The following is a 19,078-nucleotide window of genomic DNA, read 5'->3' as shown; positions in this document are numbered from 1 at the left end:
CAACAAATAAAATATTGTCATTAACAATATACACGCTTCAATACTAAAATACTATTAAGTTTAAATTGATATAAAATATTTAATATACAATTTAAAAATATTAGGAGGACAATGATATTGCAATAAAAAGATACATGATAAACTACAAAATAAATAAAAACACACATAAATATTAATAAAAATTAATATTAGAACAATAAAGACAATAGTTCCTAAGTTATATGAAGAAACTTAAGTAAAACATTAACAATACAATGAAGAAACTTAGTAACAACATTAACAATACAATAATAGGAATAGAAAAAAAAATTAGTAAAGCACAAACTCAACCAAACACACACCATCGAAGCGCCACAACTTCTCTCCCCTACTTATTTTTACCCCATTTTCTCCCCCAGTCTATTTAATCTCCAAATTAATGATTTATGCATGTGCGCAAGAACAATGTGATATTTATGCTCTTCGTCTTTTGCTTCCTTTTGCCATATAGTTGACTTATGGTGTTTTTTTTTGCACCAAAACTATGAAAGCAATGAAATTGACGACGAATGTGCAATGCATTAGTTTCAAAATATTATAGACAGTCTAAGATTCTATTACTTCCTTATTGCAAAAAAGGAACTATTATATCTAAAACACAAGAAATTAAAAAAAATAAACAAAAAATAAAACAAATTAACATTAAGAAAAAGTTTAAAATATGGACTAACATCACTCAAACAGATAATAATCATCGAAATCGTTTAATAAAAAAAATAAAACAAATTAACATTAAAAAAGTTTAAATATGAACTAACATCACTCAAATAGAGAATGATCCTCAAAATAGGATTTAAAAGTGAAGGTTTCATTTCACCTTCATCTCAAAAATACATACACACCTCACTTTGATGATACAGTATTGTTAGTCTGCTGATATTAAGAATTGTGAACTCCATATTGAAAATATCTTTTCTTATTGGAGAAAAACCAATCCAATAATGTAATAGGAGAAGCTAATGAAGTTGTGAATAAAAAAAAATTAGCAAACGAGACATATTTATAGGCAAAAAAAATATGAAGAAAGGTATTCATGTTGTCATGTGTAATAAATGACGCAAGTTTTGTGTAGTATTGGACTATTTGGGCATGTAATAATTATTTGGACGTTACTTCTAATTGACCATAACCTCCAAACACTTTTAAAAAATTCAAGGAACATGAATGAAATTGTCTAACGGTTGTTGCATTCTTAGAGAAATAAAGTCTCATTCCCCTCACCATAACCGTCCAAATATATATATGATTATGATTGTAATCAGTTAACTAATTTAATAGTTTTTTTAATTGCATTTTCATCCTTTGCACAAAATAATTATTCAAAACATCCCAAAACTAGCCTTTTATATATGTATAAATAAATACTTATATGTTAAATTAAAAATTTACAATTCCAAAACATCTAATGCATTAAAAAATGGCAATAATAGAAAACATAAATTAAAAAAATACATTATAAAAACTTGGAAGTCAATTAATTCTATTAGCCAAATCTATCTGATTCACTTAATCAACTAAATTTTGATTAACAAACGTTCATCGAAATTATTGATTTAAGATTGTGACAATCCTATTTCTCGGTTGGTTCTGAATATTATTAATTTTCTAACATTTTGATTATTATCATTATATAGTTGTTGTATGTTAAATTAACGGTGAAGATTTCAACAACACATCTTTTTATCTACGAGCACTAAGTTTTGATCAAAATATCTAAGAATTTTTGGAGAATATTTATACTTGGGAAAAGTTTTTAGAACTTTTTGGTAGTTTGTTCAAACATATTTTACCACAAGGAGAAGGAAAAATATGCTTGTAAATAAATGTAGCTACTCATGAGCTGCTTGAGGCTATGCTCGGATCTAAATAAATGGTGCATAGTCCATACGCTTCATTAAATTATTTAATTATTTGACAAAAATAATTAAGAAAATAATAAAATGCGTTTGTCAGGAGTCAAACCCGGGTCTATATTGCTTGGAAGGCAATTATCCTAATTGTTGGACTACAAACCCTTCAATGTTAATAATTCAATATATTTGCTTTTTGATCAATTCTATCTCATTCTTCACGATTCATTGATTTTTTTTATGTCAATAGTCGTTAATTGTATTTTTTTTAAAAAAGAGGTATGTTTTCAAAACAAATCATTATAAGTTAGACAAGTTCCATATGGATTTAATCTTTTGTGGGAGCAAATGGAGGAAGAGGATAAAAGGTCCAATTTTATTAATTACCATCCACCAAAGTGTAAGTGGTACTAGTATTTAATAACTTAGTTAAGACATTATAAGTGGAATCATGGATAAAATAAACATAATATTTCATCCATCCTGAATAAGATATCAAACTTATGAGGTGATATGAAATTTTAGTAGTAGTTGTTATTTAATGTGTTTAAGAAGTAAGAGAAATTTTTAATAAAGAAAAAAATAATAATTCGACTATTAGTGAGAAAGAGAAAAAAGCTACATAAAATATACTCCTAATAATGATTTTCTTTTTTTGGGAAATGAAAATATAACATTTTTATTGAGATGGACTAAAAAAGTGAGACATATATGGAGTATTTGTTTTGTTTACCATTTTAAATTTATTCCACAAACTAAGCTTATCTTTTGTAATATCTTAAATAATCATTTAACGGTAATTTTATATTTCAGTCGGCAACTTTAATATTGTGTATGCCATTATCCTACACTAACGCAGACCACTTTTCAAATTCACCATTCAAATTTAGAAAGAGAAATAAATTTAGCAATATAGTGATCGATAATAATGGTACTACCACAATATTTTCATTTTCATGTAATATGACAAAATTAAAGGCCAAACTAATTAAAAAGAAACTGACATCCATTATGCATACTTTTCTATTCATCTTTTTCTGTCACTCTCTCACTCACCTAATTTTCTCATGCCACCTACCAAATTATATTTTAAATTTTATTGTAGATAAAATTGATTTTCAACGTTCTTTTCCATGGCAGCCTCACCTTTGTCTCCCTATCATTTTCAATACATATAATAATCATTTAAATTACAATAATTAGTTCAATTCTGATCAATTTCATAAAATTTAAAAATATAATTTTAAATTATAAAATTCTAATTTTTTTCGATTGATTCATGCATGTACAAAACAATATATTTGGTAGTGTTTAAAACATTATTGTTTAATTATATAAATATTTCTTTTATATTTTAATCAAACAATATCATTTTGAGCATCTTCAAACCATCGTTTTACACACGTATGAGACAACTGAGAAAATTTAAAATTTTGTGGTTCCTTGTGAAACTAACTAAAATTTGATCAAAATTCATGATGTAAATGTTTATTATCCCTTCACATACTATTTCTGAATCCAATGAAATTAACTATTTCCAAATAAAATAATTGTTTTAATTAAGAGTATATGACATTATATACGACAATATATAAAAAAGAATAAAAGGGAAAGTGAAAAAACAAATGATTGCATTAAAACTATGGGCCTATTCTCCGCATATCCTGGTTTGATACTAACTTGCTAATAATTTTTAATAGGCCCACAACTTTACCAAGTCAACATCTAACTATTTAGATTCATTTTCATTTTGTTTTTAAATGATACTCCTATTTCATTATAAGTATGTAAGTTGGTCATCGCTTAATAGCTGTCCAAAACTAATAAATGTGACATTACTATTGAAAAAAACTCTTTAGCGTTTTGCAGAAACATTTAATTTTCATAATTGACTTTGCTTATTATGCTTCATTTCGCCAGACCAAGCAGTCGCAAAATCCACATTTATACTACTTTTCTAATTTCTTCCCCACAAATCTCTTTCCTCAACTGAAATCCCAACTCATAAAAAACCCTAATTTCAACCCTAATTTTCTGTCCTTTTATTTTATGAACATTCATTTTCTTTGTCCTTGACCCTTTCTGCAAAAAAGAAGAAGAAATTTTACATTGCTCGTGATATTATAAAAGAAATACCGATAGTCGTTTAAACTACGAAATTTAGCCAAATTTGAGTCAATCCAACAAAATTAGAAAATAAGAATATTAAATTATAAAATTTCAATTTCTTATACATGATCCTTATATTTGAGCTAAAAAGTAAAAATGACGTTGTTTCACTAAAATGAGCAACGAAAAAAAGAAAGGAAAATAAAAATTATATATATATATATATGTATTTTACTAAAACAACATCGTGTGAGCATCACCAAAAGATTTCGTTTTCCATAGGGTTGAAGCAATCGGAAAAAATGATTTTTCATAAATTAATAGTATTTCATTTTCAAATTTACTTAATTAGTCATAATTTGATCAAATTTTGTAATTTAACATGTTATTCTCCCTTTTATAAGGCAACATATTTACAAAATGCTAAATTTATAATTGTGCTAATAAACCAAAAAAGACTCAAGGTAACTTAATCCAAAAAAGAGATTATACTATTAACTTTATGTAAATAAAAAAATCCACATTTAGATCTCTTTCGAAGTGAAATTACAACCTCACCCCTCCCTTCTCCTCAAAATCCCTAATTTCAACCCCAATTCGAAGCCATTCAAATCCAAGAGCTGACCTTCTCTCTCTCTCTCTCTCTCTCTAGAAACCCAAAACCCCCAAATCTCCACCGCCGCCGGAAGCAATGGGGAAAGGCGGCGCCCTCTCCGACGGCGTGGTGAAGAAGATCATGCTCTCCTACATGTACGTCGCGATCTGGATCTTCCTCTCCTTCACCGTCATCGTCTACAACAAGTACATCCTGGATCGGAAGTTGTACAATTGGCCTTTCCCCATCTCCCTCACCATGATCCACATGGCCTTCTGCTCCTCCCTCGCCTTCGCCGCCGTCCGCGTCTTCCGCCTCGTCGAGCCCGCCGCCCTCTCCCGCCGCACCTACCTCTCCTCCGTCGTCCCCATCGGCGCCCTCTACTCCCTCTCCCTCTGGCTCTCCAACTCCGCCTACATCTACCTCTCCGTCTCCTTCATCCAGATGCTCAAGGCGCTCATGCCCGTCGCCGTTTACTCCATCGGAATCCTCCTCAAAAAGGACGCCTACAAGTCCACCACCATGTCCAACATGCTCGCCATCTCCGTCGGCGTCGCAATCGCCGCCTACGGCGAAGCCAAATACGATTCCTGGGGAGTTTTCCTCCAATTAGGCGCCGTCGTCTTCGAGGCCACGCGGCTGGTCATGATTCAGATCCTCCTCACCTCCAAAGGCATCAATCTCAACCCAATCACATCTCTCTACTACGTCGCGCCGAGCTGCTTTCTCTTCCTCTCGATCCCCTGGCTAATCGTCGAATTCCCCTTGCTGAGGCAGCAAACCGCCGCTTTCCACTTCGATTTCCTCATCTTCGGCACGAATTGCCTTTGCGCCTTCGCGCTAAACCTCGCCGTGTTCCTCCTCGTAGGGAAGACATCGGCGCTGACCATGAACGTCGCCGGAGTTGTCAAGGATTGGCTCCTAATCGCGTTCTCGTGGTCGGTGATTAAGGACACCGTCACGCCGGTGAATCTGATCGGGTATGGATTGGCGTTTTTAGGCGTCGCGTACTACAATCACTCGAAATTGCAGGCGCTGAAGGCGAAGGAGGCGCAGAAGAAGACGGCGGCGGCGGATGAGGAGGCGGCGAAGCTGATAACGGAGAGAGAAGGGGATGGGAAGAAGGGAGATTCGCAGGCTTGATTTGGGGATTTTGTGTAAATTAGGTTACGGAATAGCAGAGTTTTCTTGGAATAAATGTGAAGAAGGAGAAATTTGGGGATTTATTCAATCTTGGTAATTTCTGCTTGAATTTTCCTTCTTTTAATACACTTCATTTATATCTGTAACATAATTAGCATAAAAAAGGTGTTGGATGGATTTTTCATTCCAAATTTCCCTATTTTTAATGTTAATTTTCTTCAAGTTGTTCTAATTCTATTTACAGTTTTACAAATTCGCATATTGAATTTAATGAATTTGTATCCAGTTTGTGGCATTCATTTGATTAGATGAGCCAAATATTTGTTTTTTATTATTTGTATGGAATAGTAAATTGGGATAAAAGTACTACATTCCTCCCAAGTTATTTTCGCTTTTAATAAAAATCAATTATTAATTACTGTATCACTAATTTGTTTTCCTATAATAGTGTATTGAAAACTAATTTGTCATGATAAGAAAATGCCAAGAAAAGGAAAACGCATTGATGTAATTAGCTGACTTTATACTTTGACAATTGACTATCAATTGTGAAGTTATCTATAGTTCGTTAAAACAACTTCAAAAGAAAATGTAAATTGAAAGATAAAAAAGAACTTCATATTCACTTTTTTCATGAAAAAACAATTTCTAATAGGAAAAGATAAAGTATTCTCCAATATGTTAATTATTTTTCTTTGCATTCTCATTTACATTTTTTCCTTTCAATTCAATACTTTTAAAAAATGTACTGTACATTTATTTTTAAAAGATAAATGAGCAATATACCTTTTCTTTCCAAATTGATCTTATGCACATTTTTTGTATACATCTTATGACAAATGGACTTAGAAAATGTTATGAAAACCTCTCTATTTACATATTCGAAATTACTCTAATTATCTTATTATAATAAATTTTTGTAAAATAGAAAAAAAAATACTACTAAGTACTCTCTCCGTTCCGCCTAATAGAGTGTTCTCTACATTATTTTTTCTCTTAATTTACTTGTTCTCCACTTTAACTATATATTACTCCCTTCGTCCCCCAAATATTGTCACACTTTGACCCGTCGCAGGTTTTAAGAAATGTAATGAAAAGTGAGTTGAAAAAGTTAGTGGAATGTGAGTCCTACTTTTATATATTAGTTTTATAATAAAATGTGAGTAAGAATGAGTTAGTGGAATGTGGAGTTCACTACCAAAAATGGGACAAATTTTGTGGGACGGACGGAAATAGAAAAATGGGACAAACTTTCAAGGACGAGGGGAGTATATTATTCTCTAAAAATGAGTGCAGAAAATGAAACGTCTCTATTAACATGGAACGGAAGTAGTACTATGTTCGTCCGTGAGTAGTATGCAATATATTGGATGACATAGGCCTTAGAGGATCAACAATGGCGCCCGTCCCGGCGGAATTCCGACCGGCGTGCCGGAAGTCCGCGCGGGACGTCCGCCATTGTGCAAGGGAGGCACGGATACGGACATCCGCTGTGGACACCGGAGTTCCACGGATATCCGTCGCGACGTCCGTGCGGACGTCCGCCATTGCGTTGACTCCCACGGACGTCCGCGCGGACGTCCCGATTATTGCATTAATTTTTTTTAATTGTGGAAAGTCCGTCGGGATGTCCTTGGGGATGTCCGCCACTGTGCAGTGGGATATCCGTATGACGTGGCATCCGCAGTGGGATGTCCGTATGACGTTGCAGGAGATGTTTTTGGGATGTCCGCGAGAATATCCGCCGGGACATTCGCACCACTGCTAATGCTCTTAAGGAAGTATTGTGAGAATATGTTATAAAGATGTGTATTCCTAAAATGCTAAAACATAAAGTTTCACACTTTTGATGGGCAAAAGTAATACTCCATCCGTCTCGTTTTAGTAGTCTCAATTTTTTTATTTTAGTCTGATCCACATTAAGAGTTCCAGTTAGAATATTTCATAAATGGTAAAATGATTCACATTTCATTAACTTCATTTCACATATTTTATTATTATAAAACTATATAAAAATGAAAGTCACATTCTACTATTTTTTAAATAATTTTTTTTATATTTCTTAAAATTCGTATCAAATTGAGACTCCTAAAATGGGACAAATGGAGTATAATTAGTAGTAATAGCATTAGTATATTAAATGATGCTTTTAATGGTCTAAGGGGCTTATTTTGTAAGATTATAAAAGTTCTGTATGTAGGTAGAAAGTAAACCTCAAGATAACTTTTATAATTGTTTATAAATTTGGACATAAATATAAAAATTATTTTGGTGTACTTCCTCAAATAAAATATTCATAAGATAATTTGAGAGGTCAAGAATTAAAGGGTGACGAATTTGAAAAGGCAAATCTCATAGTTGGAAGTACAAGCTACATATATGGGATTATTCTTGTTTTAATTTGGTTAGTTGAAAGTATAATTAAATTAGGTACTTTAATATTCTGGATAGTTGACTTTTGCATATGGGAAATAAACATGGACTAGCACGATCCACATGCTTCTAGCTATTGAAATTCTAACTTGCATGGATTGAAAAGTGACAAGATCTCAATGAAGAGTTAGGTTTGTGCATAAGATGTGATTAAATGTTAATTGAGTTTGTCGCCTAATGTGAGTTGTGTTTTCTTTCACGTGATCGTGAAGTTAACTGTTTCTTTTATTTCGTGTTATGTGTTGATGATGATAATAGATGTTCGTGTCTTATTTTTGCTATTGATTGTTGGTTTTTCGTGTGCCGTAAGGTATTGTTGTTCTAATGTTTTGTTGCTCGTTATTCTTCTTTTGACCAGATTAAATATGGTACTACTGATTTTGTTTACCACTTATGATTCGAGCCTAATCACATGTCTTTCATTTGAGTCGTTAGATAATCCATCGCATGATTTTCATTCTTATTAATGTAGAAAAGGATTACTCCATAATTTATTTCCAAATACCTACAATCATAACTTAATTCAATCACAATCTTCACCATTAGTGTTGATTTATTTTATTTTTTTATTTTATTAAACCTTGAAGGGTTTCCTACTCTTTCCTTCCCTAATTGTCATACATTATCTTTTTTTTTTGTTTGGTTGTGTAGAATTTTTTTGATAGTGACATTCTTGAATTTCATATACAGTGGCAAGTTTTTCTCACCAAACTTAGACATTGATGATGGCTGCTAATCTCTCTCTACATATTAATATTGGATAGTTTTTTGTTAAAAAGAATGTGGATTTTGAAGCAGACATCAATGCGTCAAATAAAAACGCCAAAGGAGAAATACACCTCATGAATCCGAATTGGATTCTTGATTGGGAATCAAATTCCAATCCATAATTAACTAAATAATAATAAAAAAAACTGTTTAATTAATTCTATAAGAGCTGTTACTAAGTCTCTACTTTAGTATTAATAGTGTTAAATGAATGAAGAGAAGGCCCATTGTTCCATATATATTTATCACCAAAGCCCATTTCTCTTAACCGGATCAAGCCCAATTTTCATACATGAATTATTATACAAAAACCTGAATAATTAACAAGAAGCAAAGATTCCACCTAACCTCAAAAACGTCGAAAGATCCCAATATTTTTTCAAAACTAACACAAAACTCAACACAAAATGTCCATTTCTATAGCAAGACTAAACTGGGCTGGGATGCCTGTATGCCCAATTTATGCAGAGTGAGAGTTCTATTCAGCAATATACAGGATGCCCGGTGAAACCGGTCGGACATGATAAACTTGTATCATGTCCGGCTCGAACAAGACTCAAAACAAACAAACGAATCTATAACAAATCTACGCTGTGCACTAGAATTTGATCAATCCTTGATTTCCATCATCGGCAGAAAACAGAACCAAGAATTCTCTTTCTTCGTCACGAATCGAATCACTGTCCACGATCCAAAACAAATACTATACGTTGTGCAATATAATTTGATCCATCCCTTTTTCCACCATGAGTCCGAGAACAGAACCAAGAATTCTCTTTCTTCGTCATCAATCGAATCCCAGTTCGCGACCCATCAATCCATGCTCGTTCCAAGTCCGAACTACCATTCCTACAAACAAGAACCCCCTTCGCCACACGATTTCTTCGTCGTATAGAATTCCTAAGAACTCATCCCTGCAAACCTCCTCCTCACAACAGCAGCATGCTCCACCTCACCAACCCCTCCACCACCCTCTGCCTCGCCCGTATAAACGGTATAAACCCCCTTCCACACATCGCCGCCGCGACCGGATTGGGATGAAGGATTGGAGGATTTGGTCGATGGTTTCGTTTCGGCGGCGCTCGGGGAATTTGGAGAGGAATGTGAAGGGGTTAGGGTTGCGGCAAGGCTCCGTTGAGGATTTGGGGGATTAGGCGGTATGCTTTTGCTTCGACTGCTGCTGGGAAAGAGCTCGGATTTGGTGGCGGGAGACTGATGAACTGAATCTCGTTGCTGGCAACGCGCCATTTGTGATAGGAATTTTGAAAATGGAGTTGGTTGGGGAATTTGGTCGAACAGATGGTGGGCTGGTGATTTAGTTTGGAGGATTTGGTCGAAATTAATTAAAATTTGGTTAATATGAGAAGATGAATTTTGAGGAGTTAATTGGGCCTTAAGCCCATCGTCCAAGATACAAAAATAGAGGTGTAGATATTAGGAAACACATAATTAATCATAGTAAGAGTCATACACCTCCAACACACAATAAATTACTACTAATAAAGATACGAAACACATCTTTTCAAATTCATATACTAGTAGGAGTATTACTTCAAATAAGCTACACCTCCAAATTAAATTACTTTCTCCACAGCAAACACGCAATGCAATGCCCATATTTGATGCCAAATCCTGCAAAATAAATAATAAAACATTTATGAATCCTCATGCAAAAAAACATATGACATTTCCATGTCTAACTTACTGGATAAATTTGATGTTGATTTTAGCATCCGGGGATTTGGAGACAGGCGGCGAAGGCGTCAGTCGACATCACTATAGTCGAAGGGCATGGCCTGCGGGTGCAAAAATCAACCACCCGCACGTCCCCCTTGCAAGGCCGCTTGTTGCCGCTAAGGCACCGGAGGCCGCAGGCGGCGCCGTTGTCCTAATGGGAATTGGTCGGCTCTATTGCCATTGCACCTTGTAGCTGCACAACAATATTTTGGTTAATAAAATTGATAAATTTCCATCCATAATAAAACTAGCAGTTTCGGTTTTCAATTATATACAAGTTGAACCAAAACCGATATACCAACTAAACTGGTTCGGTTCCGGTTCAAGAATTAATTTAGAACCATCAACTGGCGACATTACATTTCTACATGTAAAAACGTAACAAAAAGAGCGGACTCACGTGTGTAAGGAGGGTTGTAGGAGCTAGCGGTCCCGATGTCGCCGAAAACAATTTGGTTGAATGAAATGGTTAGCAATATTCCCAATGGCAAAGGCTAGTTTTGGACTCATAGTCATTGATAAAATGATTCAAGAACTATTCAAAGAGCAGTGAAGTGTATATAGATATAGATTTGATGATTAGATTGAAAAGGATTATGGATTAAGCCAAATTTATTGTGAGGGGATATAGATTTGATAATTGTGGTTGAAAGGGTTAATGGAATGAGCCAATTTATAGTGAAGGGATAAAGATTTGATAATTGTGGTTGAAAAGGGTTATGGATTGAGGCAAATTTATAGTTGGGGAATGCACAGTTTTGTAAATGAGATTACACTTTATTTGGACATAAGTTGGCGCACGTGTAATTTAAATATAAAAATATACTTGGCATATCATTGGTCAAAATATATGATATAGTAGGCTTTAGTGCTTCTTTACAAGTTCAAGCTTTATATATTTTCAATTGTAGTGGAGGATAATATATTTCTCTATCTTACGAATTGAGGATATCCATTTGAAGTAATTCAAAAATTCACAATCTAGCATAATATGTCTAATTTCAACACACACAAGACATTTTCTCATAAAGAACTTCCAAACACAATCTTGGTTTTAAGTTTGTTATCCGAATATCTTAGAGTGTCCACAATAGCTGCGTCGCTGCTCCCTATTGCAAGCCGTCGAAGCGCCGCGGCGGGGTGGAAGAGCCGGATACCCGGCGGAGGCGTAGGGCGCCAGACGATCCTCGCGGCTGCGCCTCAGCGGTCATTTCCGGGAATTTTTTTAAAAATTTATTTCTATAAATATAACCTCTATTATGGCGTGTCTGAACAAGTTTTTGTGGCTGAGCCATGACTTTGATGACTAAACGGACAAGTATTTTTATGGCTGTGGCGTGGCTGTGCCACTATTGTGGACACTCTTACTATCTTGACCACTTCAAGTATTTTTGATTGTCCACTATCGTGGACACTCTTACTATCTTGATCACTTCCAAGTGTTGTCCACGTTTTGACATATAATAAACTCCTATAGAAAGGAGGAAATTACAACTGAAGTCAAGAGGGCTCGAACTCGGTACCTTACACAATAATGTTTAAGCTCCTTACTACTAGGACGAAGGCTCTGGACAAGTGTGTTATTTTATTTTATCTATTGATGGGGTGTCATATTTACTAGTAGGTATGACTTAATGGTCGTTATAAAATCCCACTATATTGGTGGAATATAATTATCAATTAGTGGTGGTTAGCCATTCTATGCTGAATTCTCCACCAAATATATATTGGCCGATTTTCACACTTTAGACGTCGACACCCTTTCCATTTCATTCTTCTAATCGGTTTGGAAATTTCAGTATAACCATACCTTAACTATATCATTCTAATTAATTTGATATAATTGTCATAATATAAATATTTCAATACGAAATTTACATCGTAGATAAATGTTTGTTTTTACTTGGGTTACACAAATCACAATAACTATGTTTTTAATCGTATGTGATTGTGATTGAAAATTTAGTACTAGTATGAATATGAATATGGCAACTTTATCAACTCAAACCTAAAAGAAAACAAGTGAAGGTAGTACACGTAAAGTCAATTAATATAAGTGGATTCAAGTCAATTAAAATAAAGTGGATATTTATTTATACTATATTATTTTCTTTTGAAAAAATTGGACTTTTAATATATGTTTCTAGAAATGAAGTGAACTGTGAACATATGCATAATGCATATCCATCATCACTAACTCGAAATATAATGATTGGAATTGACTATCAAAGTAATGATTGGTTTGACCCCCCTTTCGAAATTTGTCAACTAAAAACCGAAGAATTCGATCATAAATTTGAAATATTACCAATCTTAGTCTTTTTGTGTTTTTATCATTTTAAATGGATTTAATAAAAATGCATGTGAATATGTGATGTAATTATGCTACAAGATAATCTTTAAAATTTGCATGAATGACTTTTTTTGGCGTGATAAGTATTGAATCAGCAACTTATGGCTGCTGAAAAAGAATTAATTAAGATTATTATCTTGTTATAGGTAAAATAATTTATACGATTAACAAAGCCACCTAATGTGGAAGGTGACATTAAACTTAATTAAGAAGATTAATTAATTAATTATGGTTTGGCTAATGAAGTAAAATGTAAATGGATCAAAATCATGAAGGTATATATCATATGGGTCGGTTCAAGATTGGTATTTATCTTATCTAAAGGAATGAGAATCCACTTTGTGTAATTTAATTGTAGCCACAATTTAGTATATTTGTTTATTATGGTGGCTTATACCATTACCCACTTAAGGTATGATGTATAATGATGTCTTTTCTTAAGACATAATAATATGTACACGTTTTAGTCAAGTAGTTCACTTTATAAGGTAGAATATAAATTTTGGAATGTATAAGCATAGAAAAAATATTTTATATTTGGAGTATTTTCATTTTAATTTAAGTATCGAATTAATTTCATATAGTATAAACTTGTATAATAATAATAATAATAATAATAATAATAATATTCTCCAATATGTTAATTATTTTTCTTTGCATTCTCATTTACATTTTTTCCTTTCAATTCAATACTTTTAAAAAATGTACTGTACATTTATTTTTAAAAGATAAATGAGCAATATACCTTTTCTTTCCAAATTGATCTTATGCACATTTTTTGTATACATCTTATGACAAATGGACTTAGAAAATGTTATGAAAACCTCTCTATTTACATATTCGAAATTACTCTAATTATCTTATTATAATAAATTTTTGTAAAATAGAAAAAAAATACTACTAAGTACTCTCTCCGTTCCGCCTAATAGAGTGTTCTCTACATTATTTTTTCTCTTAATTTACTTTTTCTCCACTTTAACTATATATTACTCCCTTCGTCCCCCAAATATTGTCACACTTTGACTCGCCGCAGGTTTTAAGAAATGTAATGAAAAGTGAGTTGAAAAAGTTAGTGGAATATGAGTCCTACTTTTATATATTACTTTTATAATAAAATGTGAGTAAGAATGAGTTAGTGGAATGTGGAGTTCACTACCAAAAATGGGACAAATTTTGTGGGACGGACGGAAATAGAAAAATGGGACAAACTTTCAAGGACGAGGGGAGTATATTATTTTCTAAAAATGAGTGCAGAAAATGAAACGTCTCTATTAACATGGAACGGAAGTAGTACTATGTTCGTCCGTGAGTAGTATGCAATATATTGGATGACATAGGCCTTAGAGGATCAACAATGGCGCCCGTCCCGGCGGAATTCCGACCGGCGTGCCGGAAGTCCGCGCGGGACGTCCGCCATTGTGCAAGGGAGGCACGGATACGGACATCCGCTGTGGACACCGGAGTTCCACGGCGTTCCACGGATATCCGTCGCGACGTCCGTGCGGACGTCCGCCATTGCGTTGACTCCCACGGACGTCCGCGCGGACATCCCGATTATTGCATTATTTTTTTTTAATTGTGGGAAGTCCGTCAGGATGTCCTTGGGGATGTCCGCCACTGTGCAGTGGGATATCCGTATGACGTGGCATCCGCAGTGGGATGTCCGTATGACGTTGCAGGAGGTGTTTTTGGGATGTCCGCGGGAATATCCGCCGGGACATTCGCACCACTGCTAATGCTCTTAAAGAAGTATTGTGAGAATATGTTATAAAGATGTGTATACCTAAAATGCTAAAACATAAAGTTTCCACCTTAGACGGAAAAGTTAATTTTTGGTGCAGTAAATCGCCGAAATTAGGGTTTTCGGCGAATAATTCGAAATAAATAACAAAATAAATTTTGATAATTCAATAAATCATGGAATACTGAAATATAAGTCTTAAATAAGTGTTAGAAAGGATATGTGAGCAAAGAATTGAGTTTTAATGAGTTTTAGTACGTTTTTGAGAAAAGTCGTCGATTAGGGTTTTTCGACGAATTTGCCGAGAAATATTAGGAATTTCCATTGGAAAATAATTTATATGGAATCTAGAGATCAAAATAAGTGTAATGTGAGTAAGATTGAGCAAGAAATTAGAATTAAATCGGTGCTCGTATAGGAAACGCGATAGAAGGGCATAATGGTCTTTCTAAATGAATTAAACTAACATAATGTCCTATATAAAAAGTGACGTTTTTTTAAGTATATTAGGCATGAGATGAATTCATTTTTTTTTAAGTGTGAAGCATAAAGAGAATTCTAGAGAAATTATATAACAAGTGGCTTAATAAAAAGGTGCCAAATGGCAAAACTATTGCCATACATTACAGTAATTGATGAAGACTAAATTAAATACCAAAAACTATCTTCTTCTTCCTATTTTTTTCTAAGAAAAACCGTCCACCATGGGAGAGGAAAAGTCGTGAGGTTCTCAAATAAGTCTCACCCCGATTTTCTGTCGAACCGTCGATTTAATCGTGTAAACGTTATGAAATCAAGTAAGGTCTTTCTTCCTATGCTATTTTTATAACATGAAATTCAATTCATATTGAGGTTAAAAATCTGAAAATTTCGAGCTCCATAGGTGTTGATGGATGCATGGTTTTATGTTCGATTAATTGTTGAATACGTAGTGTATGGACGTCGTATGCTACGTTTTGATGGGTAATTTCAAAGTAAAATTGCCATGGTATGAACTTGATGTTGAGACTGAAAATATACCTCAGAGTTTATGGTTTGGTGGTTAGATGTTAATGATAGATGAAATAAATGATTTAAGAGTTGAGTTAACATGAATTGAAATAGAAATTTGTTCAACAAGGTTTAATCCCCTGTTTTTCAGTGACATGTTCCGAATTTTTGGCATGAGTAGAATAGTGTAAACTTTGGTTTAACAATTTCTATAATAACTATAATGAGTCTATAGGATCCCTGAATTTTATGGAGAATTAAGGAGCTCGTTTACTATGTTTATAAATTGTTATAACAACACAGCTGCGAACTGTCAAAATTCTGGTACTTTGTCATGTTTTGGTATGTGTTATCCGAAATATTCAGGGAATTTAAGGTCGATGAAAACTTGATTGCATACTTTATAAATTAACTATAAGGTGTTTAGTTGTTCTCTGAATTTTGTGATTAATTAAAGAGTACAAATACTATTTTTTAAAAATTGTGTAGAAACTATTGCCAGAAACTGCTCGATTTTGGTAGTCTGTGGTGAAAGGAGAATATCTCTCGACCCATTAGGAATTTTTGAGTGAATCTTGTTGCTTTGTAAACTAGACTTCCAAGGGTATTTGAAAATACTAGGTTGCGCCTCTAAAGCCTTTTAAATGATTACGTAACATTAACGAGAAAACAGTCCAATGTAGTGGATATATTAAAAGTAAATTGGTAGATCATGGAATTACTTTCATCTAGGATATTAGATGAGGAGGATAAAGGGGAGAATTTTTAGCTTATAGTAATATTATTTCTCGATAAATTAATTTGTGTTATAATTCTATGAGGTAGCTACACCCAAATGTAGCAAATGAAAGGAAAAAGGATCGGCGAAAGAAGAAATGTCGAATGGAAAGGTTTGGAAATATCGTCATCCAGGTAGCATGCTCAACACTTAAATGGCCTAATTCTCTTACGTGTTTCTCCGTGATTATTACGTGACTTATTGTCTAAATAATTTATGATTAATTATGTGATAAAATATTCATGAAGTAAAATATAAGAATATGATGGATTGTTGATTGATTTGATAATGAAATATGTGAAAAGAGTATACGTTGAGGAGATGGAAATAAATGTGATTAAATGTGATGATGTCTGATCTATCTATCTGTGATGAGGTCTGATTTGTCTGTCTGTGTTGATGTATTATTATCTTAGTAGATCGTGAGTAATTGTGTGATAAAAGATTTATGAAGTAAAACATGAGAATATGATGAATTATTGAATGATTTGGTAATGAGATGTGAAAAGGGAAGAATATGGTTGTGACTGTAGATAATGTGGAAATGAAGAATATGGTTGTGACTGTAGGTAAATGTGGTATCTGATATAGGCTGATAAGATATATACGAATATGATTACATGTGATGATATGTGCTCTATCTGTGATGATGTCTGATGTGCTGTGTTCTGTTGAGAATTGTCTGAAATAAAGTATATGTATGCGTGACTGTGCTTACGCCTTGATGAGATGTATACGAATATGTAATTGCAGTATGTGATCTGTATATGTTGCTTCTGACACAAAAAAATGTAAATTTGGATATGTGATGGTATTGAAAGAGCTGGAAATTTATCTGTTTATCTAATCTGATATGGTATGAAAAGAAGATACTGATGTGTTATGTTAGTAATTATTGAGAATAAGTATTGATATGAAAATGGGTATATTTGACTGTGTTTACGCCCCGTGCTTGAGTGTGTTCTGTGGGTACAATTGGCATACCATAGGACAGCAGCGCTGCATCATCTGTGATCTCTCGTCTTCTGGATAACCGAAGCGAGGATCGTCTGTTATCTGATTTGTCTGATCTGCACCCTATGGGTGGTCTGTTCTCGGGATTATCTGTCTGCATCCGAAATGGATGGTCTGATTATCTGTCTGCACCCTAATTAGGTGGTCTGTGCGGAGTCCTCTCGAGGACAAAATCCGCGTCTGTATCTGATTCTGATCTAGTCCGCGTACCCTAGTCTGTCACTAAGCACATTAAGGGGCCATATGTGAAAATTATGTGATAGTGTCGATCAAAATATTCGTGATGATATATGTGACAATACGTGTATGATAATATATAAGTTATAATATGAGATTAGGTGAAACATCTGTTATATTATACGTGAAAATGGATTATGTTACATGGTTATGTTGAATTTTGATATAAATATTGAGAATCAGAGACTTGCAGACATAGTTATGACATATGGGAATTCTTGTATTATTATACCCCTCTGATGACATAGTTTGGAAATTTGAAGTCGTGGACGAAGATTTGACTACTGGTACGGGTATGTTGATACGTGTGATGACATCTGTGATTTGTCTATGTTAATGTGTGGATACCAATTGGAATATTAGATGCTTCATATAAATGCTGATGACTGTTGATAAATTCTGGGTTTGATATTGCCTATTGTTGGATTCTGGGTATGTGTTGGTTATAGAGGAGATGCTGCCCAATGTATGTTAGAAATTAATAAGCAAATAATAATATGATATATGCAGTAATGATTGGTAAATATAATAATAAGAATTTAAGTTGTATGATTATTGATTGTTAGAGAATTGTGGTTGAAGTGTTGAGTGTGCTACAGGTTAATTGGATCGGGGATTCCTTTGGATATTTCTTTCGTTTCTTCGCCAGCACTGCATCCTCGGTGGGTCACTGATCACTGCTTGCGGCGTTTGTGTCCATTTCTGTTAGATGTGGCATGTATAGTATTTGAATATTTGTAATAGCTTCCGCTGTGTTTGTAAATAGTGTTGGAACTTTTGCTGATAGGTTAATGAATTAAGTTTGGTTTTTAATTGACCATAATTTATGGTACCGTAATTGTGACATTTCCTATTCGACCGTTCGCCGATCGGGTAGGGGGTGTTACAATAATAATCTTAATTGATTTTATATGTACATGTTTTTGATGTGCCATATTTTAATTCTACATTTTGCCTTTTATGAGATTAGGATGTGGACAATCTGAAACTGGTCCCTTTCACTTATTATAAGCTGAGAATGCTAATCATTACTGTGTAGAAGATTTACTTGTTAGTGTTATGCAATGAGAATGAGATTTGCATATTTGGAGATGAACCAAGAAATGGTTTTCTATTAATTATTTTTTAAATTTATCCAAAAGCCCTATTAATAATCTAAATTACTCAAAAATTAACTTCTAGATAAAATTTTAAAAATATAGCCCCTACTAATAATATTTTCTGAGTCGCCACTGATCCAATGTAAATACAGGATGTCAAAATCCGACTTTTTAAGGTTATTTCTTCTGTA

At 33.7% G+C, this 19,078-nt stretch overlaps 1 protein-coding gene and 2 long non-coding RNA genes across 4 annotated transcripts; 2 read left to right on the top strand and 1 right to left on the bottom strand.

Annotated features, from left to right (window-relative positions):
• Positions 1-1,604: 1,604 nt before the first annotated feature.
• On the bottom strand, positions 1,605-11,364 carry LOC121783512. 2 transcript variants are annotated; one of them, XR_006046583.1, is made up of 5 exons: positions 11,075-11,364; positions 10,643-10,867; positions 9,748-10,569; positions 8,542-8,543; positions 1,605-1,615 (listed from the first exon to the last, which is right to left on the bottom strand). It is a non-coding gene; the product is annotated as an uncharacterized LOC121783512 (long non-coding RNA). The 2 variants fall into 2 exon arrangements; XR_006046582.1 differs by lacking the exons at positions 1,605-1,615; positions 8,542-8,543 and having other exon boundaries at positions 9,329-10,569.
• LOC121783511 (probable sugar phosphate/phosphate translocator At2g25520) lies at positions 4,590-5,968 on the top strand. The gene has a single exon (XM_042181605.1). It carries the CDS (start codon positions 4,690-4,692, stop codon positions 5,734-5,736), a length of 1,047 nt encoding a protein of 348 aa, XP_042037539.1. The 5' UTR covers positions 4,590-4,689; the 3' UTR covers positions 5,737-5,968.
• A 4,058-nt stretch (positions 11,365-15,422) lies between the features above and the next one.
• Positions 15,423-18,600, top strand: LOC121783773. The gene is made up of 3 exons (XR_006046646.1): positions 15,423-15,565; positions 16,584-16,670; positions 18,387-18,600. It is a non-coding gene; the product is annotated as an uncharacterized LOC121783773 (long non-coding RNA).
• The last annotated feature ends 478 nt before the right edge of the window (positions 18,601-19,078 follow it).

This window comes from Salvia splendens, chromosome 21 (genome assembly GCF_004379255.2).
Source record: "Salvia splendens isolate huo1 chromosome 21, SspV2, whole genome shotgun sequence".
NCBI lineage: Eukaryota > Viridiplantae > Streptophyta > Magnoliopsida > Lamiales > Lamiaceae > Salvia > Salvia splendens.
Note: the sequence above shows the minus strand (reverse complement) of the source record. Positions and strands in the feature narration are given on the sequence as shown.

What these genes read in the sequence shown, in the direction of transcription:
- LOC121783511 (XM_042181605.1), top strand. Translation starts at nt 4,690, where the DNA reads ATGGGGAAAGGCGGCGCCCTCTCCGACGGCGTGGTGAAGAAGATCATG.